This window comes from Populus euphratica, unplaced genomic scaffold (genome assembly GCF_000495115.2).
Source record: "Populus euphratica unplaced genomic scaffold, PopEup_1.0 scaffold8.1, whole genome shotgun sequence".
Lineage (NCBI taxonomy): Eukaryota > Viridiplantae > Streptophyta > Magnoliopsida > Malpighiales > Salicaceae > Populus > Populus euphratica.
Window position 1 is genome coordinate 2186496 of NW_011499855.1, and position 13292 is coordinate 2199787.

Consider the following 13292-nt stretch of genomic DNA (forward strand, 5'->3'; position numbering starts at 1 on the left):
TTCAATTAGCCTGAATGAATTTTTAAGTGGTCACTTGTACAATACCTCCCTCTTTTTAAACTAATAAAAAACTGTAGAAAAATTATAAATCGAATGGATTGATTTAATAGTTAAATTGGTACATTAATTTTTAATATATTTTTTCGCATTTTAAGATCAGCATATAATATCTTTTATTAAATTATTCCAAGATGTTATATAGTCCCGACTTTCGATACCTATTTCAAAAGGTTATAAAACATTTGAATTGAATTAAATAAATTGTCAATTTTCAAATTAAAAAGTCTCACAAATTGCTTAAACCAGTTATCCGAAATTTACAATTATCTTTTAGCATGCTTTAAACTAGTTAGATTAATCTATTATAATAGGCTTACCTCATTTATATATTGATTTTGAATTTATTATTACTGGAACAAAAAAAAAACCCAACAACATAAAATTGCTGTAAAAAAACAAAACAATAATATTGCTTAACACTTTTCTGTGTCGACAATTTCACCGGATTTTTTTCCGATCGCCTTTTTCTTTGAACTGCCCAGCAAAAATCATTTACACTTACAAACACACACCTAATTGAGCCGAGATGAAATTCTAGGGTTTGTTTTTGTGGCATAAACGTACTTTAAAAAAATCGAGTTCATCTTTCATTTCTCACTCCTTGCCTCAAATTTCAACCCCCCTGGTGCTTCAATGATTTCCTATTCTTGCAAAATTAATCATCCACTCAATACATTAACTCAATATCAATATTAATATAATTATTTAATACATCAATGACTACATAGAAACATATTAAAACAAATTATTAATAAAAAATCCTAATCAACATGACATAAAAGAATGAGATAGAAATAAAAAAATTATAATAAAAATTATTTTTTACTCAAAAATATATTAAAATAATATTTTTTTAAAATAAATTTATTTTTAACATTAAAAAAAACCAAAAGAACTCGATTTGAAAGCAACTTTTTTAAAAAACAACAAAAGGGATAACTTGTGTATTTGTTTTTTAAATTTTGATTTTAAATTTCATCTCAACAATAAAATGAAATTATTTTATATGAAATTGAACACCATTAATCAAAAAACATTTTTCCCGATATCACATAACCATAAAAAAAAAAATATTCAAACTAAATTATCATCTCTCAAAACCCCGACAAACATGTAATGGAATGACTAAAATTGAAAAGAAAAAAATCAATAGCAAAAGATAGAAAAAATAAAAAAAATCAGTGTTTCCCCGCACCCTTTAAATTTTGCTTAATTAATAATTAATTAATCCTAAAGAGTGATTAGACGTGCATTTATAACTACACTTGAATACTTGTATTAGAAGCGCACACTTCGTCCAATGGTAAACAGAGGCTTCGCCATTTCAAACAACAAGATCTTATGCTATCTCATTGGGTCCCAAGCTTCCAATATGGTGGATGTAGCCATAAATGCTAAAAAAGAGAGCGTTTTGAGCTAAGGGCAGAACCATGAAGATATGCTAGCACATTTTTAGACACTCTAATCGCCATTTCATTGGCCGACCACCAGCAGCTAACCCAGCCGAAAGGAATCGAAAGAAAGCATATAAAACCACATTAAAACAAAAAAGGAGCACCGAATAAAATAAAGCAAGCTTCATGTCTCGTGGATTCCCTGTATCCCAGTTTATTTTTATACGCAATATAGTATAATCGCCATTTCATTGGCTAATCACAGTGCTTAGTTCCTAAGCAAACAAATTAATTCATGCACGTTAAATGAGAAAACATCCAAACAACTTCCTCACCGAGAAAATGACTTGGTGCCGGTAAGTACATATATTTTCCGGCAGCAATATCACTAGTTAATTAATGTTAGCTTACACATTCGGACTCAAAAGACTCCATAATTTCTCGAAAAACCGGTTTCTCGAAAAAGAAAAAGAAATTATAATTTGTTTATAATTATAATAATAACAAAAAGAAAAAATCCAAATTTCTCGAAAAACAAAAAGAAATTATAATAATAATAATAAAAAAAAAAATTTGGAACTTACACATTCGGACTCAAAAGACTCCATAAACGAGAATTTAACAATCCTAACACATCCGGCAACACCTTCCTTGCCAAACCCTTGTGGCGGCTACACACCGCCACCCCATGAGCAGCCGCTTCCACTTCTGTCTCCGCTGCCACCACTTCCTCTGACACTTCATCATAAAGCTTGACAGCCTCCTCCATTTCTTCCCTCTCGGTTATCTTCTCAGGTGACAAGCCATTATCCGGACAACCAACATTAACATCAGCAACATCAGCAACCGAACCAGTAGGGGGAGATTCATGGGCAGAAGTATTACTGGTCTCCAGAACTGTTAGTATCTCGGGTTGACCGGGAACATCAAGAACCGGTTTTTCACCAGCCCGATGACCCGTTTTGTCTCTCCTTTTACCTCTATTACTTTTCCTTGACATTTCACCGCTGGTCAAGTGTTCTTCAAAGGCTTCGATAACTTGATGAATGAGTTCACGGTTAGGAGAAGAATCCCACCTGAACCAGTAGCTTCTATAGCAGTCAAAGCAATCACAATCAAAGATTGGAGCTCTATGGTTACTAGTCTGGCTATTATTATTGTTTTGTGGTTTCTTGGAGGATTTTTTTTTAGAATCTTGATGGAAAGAAGACGGGTTGTTTGTGGTAGTGGTTTTTAAGGACCTCGTAATCATGTAAGCAAGAACTTCACGGTCTTCAAGTGAAAGAACAGAAGCTAAAGCTAGAATAGCAGCAGGTAGAAGCTTTAACACATAGAGAACATCACCATCTCTCTTAGCACCAACAGAAGAAGAAGATGGAGATGGAGATGGAGATGGAGATGGAGATGGATATACTTTACCTTTGTTCTTTATCTTCATTTTCCCTTTCTTGGCCTTTTTTGGAATTTGGTTCGATTTTTTTCTCTCGATGGAGCGACTGATGGGCACAGAAAAGAATTGATGGGGTGGTTTTTTTTGGTTTTTATTGTGATATTTGTTGAGGTGAGAGAGAGGGGAAGGGGGAGAGAAATTAGGGTTTGTGTTGTTTGACCTGAGAACCACCAAAGAGAGAGGTGCTGCCTATGAATTATTAAAGTTGAAGTTTACGGTAATAACAGACGAAGTTCCTATTTACGGATACTGTATGAATTATTAAAGTATGAATCTTGTGATGGGATAGCCTCTATGGAAAGTGGGAGTACAAAACGAGAAAATGGAGGGGAGAGGTTTTCACTTTTTTTTTTGGCTTGCGATTTATGTTTTGTATATGAATGGGGTAATTTATTTTTAATGTTTGTTCCAGTGTAAAATATTTTTTTATTAAAATATATTAAAATTATATTTTTTATTTTTCAACATTAACATGGAGGAATAAATTTAAAACTAGAGAGTAGAAATTTGTCAATAATAAAGATTTTGTTTATAATAATGTATTTACCGAATATAAGAGTTTTAGAAATAATAAATTGATATCAGTTTATTTTTGTATTTTAAAAAAATTAAATTTTTTATTAATTTTTTAATATTTTTAAATAATTTAAATATATTAATTTTAAAAAAATAAATATTAACATGTATTTTAATATAAAAATAATTAAAAATAATTATAATTACACAATAAAACAAGCTTTAATTGTTTTATCTTGAAGTAATAGCCCGGTTAATTGCTATTGTGAAATTACATTAAAGTGTTTGTTAGCTTTTTTTATTATTATTATTTTATTTTTTTGTTAAATTTTTTAGCAAAGTGGATCAGATTTGTATTATTTATTTATTTATTTACATAAACTCTAGAGGATACTAGAGTGAGTGCAGTGGAGTTTTTTTATTTTATTTTTTTAGATTGATCGAGTGAAAACAAATGATCCGTAACCCGGCTTCCTGGCGGGTGGAACCCTGACTGGATTTTAAAAAAGGGCGTCCCTGGCGCGTGGTTTTGGCACCGCCACTACGTAACAGACAAGGGACCACTGTCTTGTGATACGAGTGGGCGAAGCAATTTGCTTGCCCATCTCCTCTCAGCCACGGATCGTACAAACATTTCTAGCACGAAGGCGAAGACACAGAGGCCTGGTACGGTTTCTTTACGTGGCTGGATTTTATTATCTTCTGGGTCGGAATTCGGATAAGGACAACCGTCCACGAGCACAGAGAACGGTGTAAGAAATCCAGTCATGATATTCAATATGTTTATTAGATAGGACTGACTGGTGCGGTGTTGCACATGTAAGACGAGCATTGGTCAAATAATCAAAATATATTTTCACTCTCTCTGCTTTTGACTGGAAACAGACGGCTTTCCATTGAAAACGCAAAAGCAACCCCCTCGGTTACTGTCCATTCTGCAGAAGCTGCGGTCTTAAGTCACAGCTTCGAAAAGTGTACGCTATGGGCTGGACCTTGCAATTGTAATTGCTCAGCTCGTGATGTTTTAAAAAGAATTTCTCACTCCTAATGCAGTTTCTGTAATCGAACTATGCCAGGCAGAGTTCTTCTTTGAAAAATTATAATTTTTTTATATTTATATATGATTTTGGTATATTAATACTAAAAATAAAAATTATTATTTTAATATATTTTTTAATAAAAATAATTTAAAAAATAATCACTATTATAATTTCAAATAAATTTTTAAAAATATTAATTTAAAAAAACTGAAATAAAATTTGAGGATAATTAATTTGAAAGAGAAACCTGATAAAATTTTAGGATAAACTGAACTCCTCGTACAGACATCGCGCAGTTTCGCAATTTGATAGACGGAGTTGGCAAATGGCAAAGGCTCTTCCTTTATGTGACTGGGGAAAACATGCAAGACCACGCAGCTTTGACATTGAAAAACCACAGCACACGTTTCTTCCTGGGAAAATGCAAGACGGAATGGGTCAATTAAGCATGTTGGCTGAGTCAACGGAAATTTATTGAACAATCTACCTCAGATCTGCTTACCTCCCAAATCCTTGTAAACTGATATTTACGTGGTGAGATGACTTTAGAGTAGAGGCCGGCGAGGTGGCTGCCTTGTTCTATCATTTTCTCTGTTTCTCCTGGCGCAATGCTCTTACAGCCTTGCCTATCTCATCATCATAATATGCTTAATTAATAATTAGTATCCGAATAACAATATCATATGAACGAAAACATGGCAAATTTTCTTTAAATTTTTTTTTTTTTTGTGAATTACCTTTGCCACCGGTACTTTCACTTATTGTTTTGTGACTAACACCATGTTTGTTTTTTAAAAAATAATTTTTAAAAAATTATTTTCTAATTTTTTTTGTGTTTGTTTATCATTATAAAAATTAGTCAATAGAAAATATTTTCTGGTCAATAAAAAATATTTTTCAATCAACAAAAAACATTTTCCGGTCAACGAAAAATACTTTCTGGTCAACGAAAATATTTTTTAGTAAAAAAAAAATTGACTTAGTTTTCAGGAGAGTGTTTTTCTTTTTAGTTGTGTTTGTTTTCCGGAAGTGGTTTCCGGAAAAAACATTTTCCAAACTTTCTTGTGTTTGTTTGCTGTTAGAAAAGTTGGTAAACGGAAAACACTTTCCAGTCAAAGAAAAATTTGACTTGATTTTCAGGAAAGTGTTTTTCTGAAAAATTTAGGAGGAAAACATTTTCCGGAAGTTGTGAAAAATTTAGAAATATCATTATTTGCTGATTATATCAAATTTGATCCTCAAACTTTTGATTGTTATATATATTTTGTTTTGAATATTTATTTTTCAATTTTCATAACACTATTAAACATCAGAAAATATTTCAGGAATTCATTTTTTCTAAAATTTACTTTTTTCATAATTCATTTTTCCTGAAATTTATTTTTTAAGAAAAAACAGAATCTAAATTAGTCAATATTTTTAAATTAACCTGGAAACCGTCCCCAAATAATAGTTTTGTTATTTTATTTTGTCATTTACTTTTTGCTGTTAAAATTTTCCATCATTTAACATCTTTACCCATCGGGAACCGTCATCTCCACCGCATCTCTCCCTTTCTTCTTTTTGTCTGCACAGTAACTTTTCTCCTTCACGTCGTAGAAACCCACCCACTTTGTCACCTTCATCCCTAAATACCCAGCAACTAGAAACTCATGGCTCATTTTGAATATTTTCACGTACTGATTTGAGGATGTGAACCTAGTCGAATTGCTAGGAATCTACCTGCTGCCTTGCTGAACTAAAGTTACGATTTTGGAATTGGTCAAATCCGAGGGTGATAGATTTGAAAGCATGCGAGAAATTTGTTGCATTTTTCATAGCCTTGGGTTTTTAATTTTTAAAATTCTGATTTGGGTTCTATCTGGGCATGGGCTTGGTCGTGGGCATGGTTTTGAGGGAATCTTGCATTTTTCATAGCCTTAATGAACTTGATTTGTTTGTCATTGGTTTAGGGTTGAGTAAGATTCGCCAAATATCCGACTTCTGTAAGTAAACCAATGCATAAGAAAAACTATTAACTGTGTGTATTAACGTAAAATCAAGAAAGAGTGCGAAAAAAACCATTACTTGCAAAAGGTGTCGATTGCTTGAAGGAAATGGTTGGGTAAATGATGGGAATTGAAAAGACGAGGGCGACTATGGCAGTCAGTGTGTTTATGCTGTGAAATGATTCAGTTGAAGCCCCTGTTCAGGAGTGTTGTTAAAACATATGTTGGTAAAAATTTAATTTTTTCATTTAAAATTATATTTTTTTATATTTTTAAATCGTTTTGATATATAATAATATAAAAAAATTTAAAAAATATTAAAAAATATATTTTAAATTAATAATACTTTAAAAAATAATTATTACTACACTTTAAACAATTAAAATCTAAATCTTACCATTTCAATAAAAAAAAGAAGAGGCTAGGACTTTAAGTGATTTTTGGTGAAATTACAGGTGGAGACTTGTGACGGCTATGAAGATCGAAGGTTTTGTGGGTGTTAGCTCAGTCTATCATTATGAGAGAGAACGACTGTTGTTATGAGTTATGGATTTAAAGAAGTAGACTATGATTCTTGACGGGGAGTATGACATAATTCTTGACGGGGAGTATGACATAGAAGAGAAAGAATAATTTGTGTGGTAATGTTACATTTCATGTTTTAATTTATATGGATGTATTATTGTTATTTCATTGATTTTCAAAATCTACTTTAATCCAAAGTTGCAAAATATAATATTTAAAAACTTAATTGTAAAGTTAAAAACAATTATAGAATTCTTTGAATAATTTTCCTTAAATGATATAATAATATGTAAAATGCCCTTGGATGGCAACTATTAAAACATGTTTAGTATTGTAGTAATTGTTGTTTTTATTTGGAAATATATTAATTTTTTATATATATAAATACATTAAAATAATTTAAAAGCATAAAAATAATTAATTTTAAATAAAAAGTTTCCAAGCACGAAGACATGGCCTTGCTGCTAGGCTAATTTATCAGTGGGCCCAGAGACATTTTCCTAACAGTTGAATCCATATTGCAGATTCAGCGGCAGGGCAGCCGTGAAAGGTGAAATGTGTTTGAGTGTTCTTAGTGGGATCTATTAAAAAAAGTAAAAAAAATAAATACGTATTTTAGCTTTTAATAAGATATAATTTGTGTTTTAAAGAAATTGTACGTTTAGTAAAAAAATAAATAAAAAACTCAGTCTCACCCCACCGCATCTCATTACAAGACATACACAATTGCATACAATACCAATTTTTGACGTCCCCTCGGTAATTGCATTGCTTTGCTGGAGATAAAACATGTCTAAACATGCCACCGCTTAAGAATGGCCTTTGTTTACCTGGGGAGCGTAAGCAGCCTAGACATTCGCCTCAACAAACTCGACTGATGCTTCCCACTCCTGCCACAAACTCTGCAGTCGTCAAAAATCAACGAAATCCCAATGCCTAGCGTCTCTTGACCTCTCGGCAATCAAAACAATCATGGAATGTTTTTGAGATTTGCATTAGGGAAAACTGGATCGTATATTTGAGCTGTAATGCAGTCGGGTCAAATTTATTTTTATGTCCAAGTATTGTTGTTGTGTTTTTTAATAAAAAATTAATTATAAATTAAAAATATCATCATATTGAATGAATGATATATTGGGTAACATTTTTTAATATAAATATTAAAATGATGGTATATTAAATTAATTCAGATTAATATGTTAAATATATAACTCAGGTTATGAAATCATGATGATTTTATTAAAAAAATTATGAAACTTAATTTCTAATAAATCTAATATTAAAGGATGAAATTAAAGGAAAAAAAACAACTAAAACGAGAATGAAAAAAAAAACAACTCAAGTTAACATGGACTAACTTGATAAACCCTCTACTTGAATCATAAGATAAAAATAACTTTATAAAAAATAAATAAATAAAATTATAAAATTCTATTTCCAACAGATCCAATGTTAAAAATTAAAATTGAGAAAAAATAAATAAATCTAATGAAACTAGGGTAATTTCACATAAAATAAATTGAAAAAAAATTATAAAACTTAATATACAAATAATCTAATATTGAGAGATCAAATTAAAAAATATATATATAAAAAAAAAGATTGAGGTGTTAGAAGGTGGAATTGAAAAAATATATATTCAATTAAAAAATAAAAAAATAAACAAAATTAACCCAAGTTAGCCCGTCAAACCCGCGACTTAGCTCAACTCGATCAAAATAACCTCATGGAATGCAAATAAATTTTTTTTACAAAGCCTAATTGAAAAACATTCAATTAAAAATGATAAAAAAAAAATAGGGTCAACTTATGCTTTGATCATAAGATTTAGATAAGCACAAAGAAAGCAAATCAAACAATTTACAAAACTTAATTCTCAACCAATCCAATATTGAATTATAAAATAAATAAAAAATCAATTAAAAAAATAATTATTCGAGTCCACCAGGGTTAATTTGTTAAATTTCTAATATAAATAATGAGATCAACATTAATTCATAAAAGCAAATAGAAAAATATCGTGAAACCTCATTTCCAACAAATCTAATATTGGAGGTTAAAATCAAGAAAAAAACTAAATCTGTAAAATCAGTATATAACCCAACTAAAAAAATAAAAAAATAAAAAATCACAATTTCTTAAACAATATAATATTAAAGAATAAAATTAAAAAAAAAACTAAATAAAAAAATTGAGCTGTTGAAGGGCTAAATTAAACTAAAAACAAAATACTATTTATGAGTTTGGTAGTGGTTATTTTTTAAAATATTTTTATTTAAAAATATATTAAAATAATATTTTTTATTTATTAAAAAATCTTAATTTGACATATGTATGTAAAAATATTTAGAAAACAAAAATAAATAAATAAATAAATTTATTCAAAAACACAACAGCCCCATTGTGAAACATACTCTTAACTATTCTGTTTAATGTTTTGTTAATTAATAGAAATAATTAATGCCCAGAAACGAAAAGAAAGTTTCATTTCCATCATCACAAGGCTATAGCAATCGGCTCTTCTCAAGTGTTTGGTGAGACCAAACCATCTTAGACTGCCACTATGGTGGTGCAGTTTTTCAGTTGCTGCAAGCCCATCAAAATTTTACATAGGTATTGGTGGTATAAGATAAGATACCGTCTAGAAATTTTATTGAAATCGTTTTTTTCTACTGTAAAGTTTAAGAAGGGCGTAATAAACGATATGAAAAACCAATTTGTACACGCCCATGACTTAATTCGGTTTTCTTCTTCGTTTGAGAAAAAAAAGTGCTGAACTTTTTTAAGTGGTTACAGTTCTTGAAACAGCCGCTGCCACTCAATGTAACAAACGTGAAGTCGTCGGCCACCTCTTATAGCAGAGTGATTAAGAGGAATATACATACCTTTAGAGATGAAGCTGAGAAAGTATTCTCATCCAAAAAGAGGCGATAGGAAGTGGATTGCTAGAGAGAGCTTAAGGACATTTCGTTTGTCAAATTTTAATAATTTTTAGGGTAATCCCAGTGATTTCACCTCATCAGCTTGTTATATTGTTTTCTTCATTGATATCAGAATCTGTAGGGTTGTTTTTATGCTGATTCGGATGAGCTTTGCCATGAATAATCATTCAAGGGTTCATAGAATATTTTTATGGCAGAACTCATCCAAATTAGCATGAAAACTAGCTTCTATGTCAATGAAGAAAGAAAAAGAGTAAAACCCGAAACCTTAATTGGATTTGAATTGGACTGAATTATAAGCCGATGAAATGAAATCACTAAGATTATCCTAAAAATAACCAAATTTCACAAACTGAATGTCCCTTACCTCTCTCCAACAATTCACTTCCTATCTTTTTATGAAAGTGATTTCTCGACAATATCTCTAAATATACAGACCTCTTGATCATTCTGCTATATATATATATATATATATATATAGCAGAATGATCGGGAGCGATCGGACACTTCATGCTCGTCGCATAAAGGGTTGCAGCCATTTCATGCAACAAGCGTTGACACTTCATATGTTGGAAACCAGTTAGTAGGCTATACTCTTCAAGGAACGAGTAAAGTATACCAAATGCTCTCTTTCCAAAGGAATCGCATTGGCCTGGTTTATGATTTAAATTTGGTACATGTAACATGCTTAATCTGGGATTCCTGTTGCTTATTCTAGAGTATACATATCGGTGGTGTAGAAATAGCTTGTACCGCTTCAAGTCTACGAGGCTATATAAAAAGTAAAAGTTCAGAAGTTGCTGATCAGAAACATGTCCTTTTATAACCAAAAAAAAAAATCCTTGCACAAGTAGAAGAACTGCTCCAAATGTGATGATAAATAAACAGAAGTGAACCAAGCAGCTTTCTTATCTGCTGATTTGGTTTTGTTTGCAGCGGCAAAACGCTTGTCCTCTGCCATCTTTGATTCATTTTCATCCATATCCCTGAAATACTTCTCAAAAGCCCGTGGAAGGAATTTCGGGATCAAAAAAAGAAGAAGATTGATTGAGAAATATGCTAGATTGGCAGCTGCTAGACTCCTCCCAAACGAATACCACGCAATGTCCTGAATCAACCACATGAAATATGTTAAGCTAATTAGCTCTCGTTTAAGTTAAATCTAAATCATGGAAAAGAAATTAAGGACCACTTACCTTAACTTGAGCAGTTGCTGGTAGAGTTTTGGTGAGCCACACATCGCTTATCCAATCAATGTTAACAAAGCTCCTCCTGACTGTATAAAGCAAGGGTACTAATGCCCTCACTGGCGGTGAAAACAACGACAGACCACTTATTATGTTCTCAGTAAGGATCTGAAACGAGAGCAAGAACAAATGAGCTGTTACTGACCCGTCTGCTTGATCATGACCCCTTGCAAACCCACCCAACACGTAGGCTAGGGGCAAGAACAGTCCTATGGTTGTTCCCAAAATGACGTAGAATCTAAAAAATCTGCTTCCTTGGAAAATCTCTGATGAGGTTCTGCCATATGAAGGGAAAGCGAAGGGCGAGAGGGCTAGAAGATAAGCAGAGGTGAAGGCTGGGAAGACTAGATCAAGTAGCGGGACAAGGCCACTAACTGAGAAAACCATAATGAAGGCTACTAGTTGAAGTTCTATAACACGCAATGATCCCATTAAACCTCCTACCATCGAATTCTGCTTTTCCTGTCGCTGAAGCGGAGCCTTTGTTGCTGAAACAGTGGTTCTATTAGGTTCATATGGTGGATTCACAGCGAGAGAAACACCCGACATTTCGACACTTCTCCTTTAATTTGGTATAAATTTCTCTGTATTAAAAGTTTGGATGGTTCAGAATAAGAACAGGGCATGCAAAAAATGGTAGCAATTAATATGTCTTGAACAGAATTAGCGTGAAATGTCAAAGAAAAATCAGATAATGAATGAATATCTAAACAGTAAGTCATCAAAACTAAAGACTAAAGAGACTGGCCATTGGGATTTATTTAAAAATGAAAAAGAACAGAAAACGAAAGACGGGACTGTACAACTACTATATGACCAGCATCGGAAAATTACTCAACCTAAGAGGTTAAGATAACTAGAACAGTCTAAAAAAACATTAATATTACTGATATGCAAAGCAATAAAGGTGATCAAAAGCTAATATTCATCTGATAAAGGCTGGCTGAATGTTTCGTACTCCAAAGAAAACAGAAGAGGCAAAATTAAACCACGACAATGATACAATACCACCAGAAGATTAAGAAAGAACCTGAAACAAGGGGATTGGTGGTTCAAGAAGAAGAAGAAGAGAGATCTTACTGATAAATGCAAACGAATGAACCATTCAAAAGAACGATCACCGAATATTAACTAGCGGTGACTGTGCTGCAAATGTAACAGGCACAACGTGCCTGGTGGCTGCTCTTGAATGGGGGATGCTGTCAGCCTTGCGCGTGCCAAACCACGATTTTTAGAATGGATTCGAATTGCTATTGCCAAACCACTCTTTTTTATTTTCTTTTGACTTTCTTTTGACTCTGTTCAAGGCTGAAGAATAACTAAGTTTCACTAGAATAGTTCCATCATCGTTGGCAATATTATAAGAGTATTATAAAATATAAGATGATATATAAACCATGATCCATAATATTTAAATGAACTCACTTAAATTTAAACTCAATGGTAATGTCAAATTTTGGAATTATAAAGTTTTAACAAAAAGATTGTCTCCTTAGGAACAATTCAATTTTATTTAAATTGGCATTAAGCCATGTGATTTACTGTTTAAAATGTATTGAGATAAATATTTAATCATGTGATTAACCTCTCTTCTTCTTCTTTTTATCTCTCTAGTTTTATCCAATTTATCATATTAAATCTAGGCGTGGAGGGGAGACAATCTAGAGATTACAATCACGTCCTGTTTTATTGTTGTAATAATATTTTTAAATGGAAATGAATAATTGAATTTTTAAAACAAGGAAAGAGTTAGTGTACGGCCTAAAATCTCACATCATGAAAAAAAAAAAAAAAAAACCCTCACACGTGGGGTGGCTTTGGACATAAATCAGATCATCTAGCAACCGAGTCAACGGATCCGCGCCAAAACCTTACACAGTATCCAGAATATTCTGAGAAACGAAGACAAAAGCCACAAAACCATTACAGCTTCCATTCGAGCAACGTGGGAACTTCTTGTTTTTGCGCGTGGAGCAAAAGACATAACGTAAACAAAAATGCGTTCAATTTTCTGGCTGGCGTCGAGACTCCGAGATTTTAACATCATATAAAAAAATCAGTTTGTATTGACTGGTTCAATTTAAAAAAAAACACATTAAATTGATTTTTTTTCATGTTTTTTATGATTTT

At 31.8% G+C, this 13292-nt stretch overlaps 2 protein-coding genes across 2 annotated transcripts; both read right to left on the reverse strand.

Annotated features, from left to right (window-relative positions):
- Positions 1–2026: 2026 nt before the first annotated feature.
- LOC105123042 (uncharacterized) lies at positions 2027–3238 on the reverse strand. The gene has a single exon (XM_011022500.1). It carries the CDS (start codon positions 2890–2892, stop codon positions 2035–2037), a length of 858 nt encoding a protein of 285 aa, XP_011020802.1. The 5' UTR covers positions 2893–3238; the 3' UTR covers positions 2027–2034.
- Positions 3239–10711: 7473 nt separating this feature from the next.
- Positions 10712–12263, reverse strand: LOC105123043 (uncharacterized). Its single transcript, XM_011022501.1, has 3 exons — positions 12193–12263; positions 11112–11746; positions 10712–11023 (listed from the first exon to the last, which is right to left on the reverse strand). Exons 2-3 carry the CDS (start codon positions 11709–11711, stop codon positions 10736–10738), a joined length of 888 nt encoding a protein of 295 aa, XP_011020803.1. The 5' UTR covers positions 11712–11746; positions 12193–12263; the 3' UTR covers positions 10712–10735.
- Positions 12264–13292: the final 1029 nt, after the last annotated feature.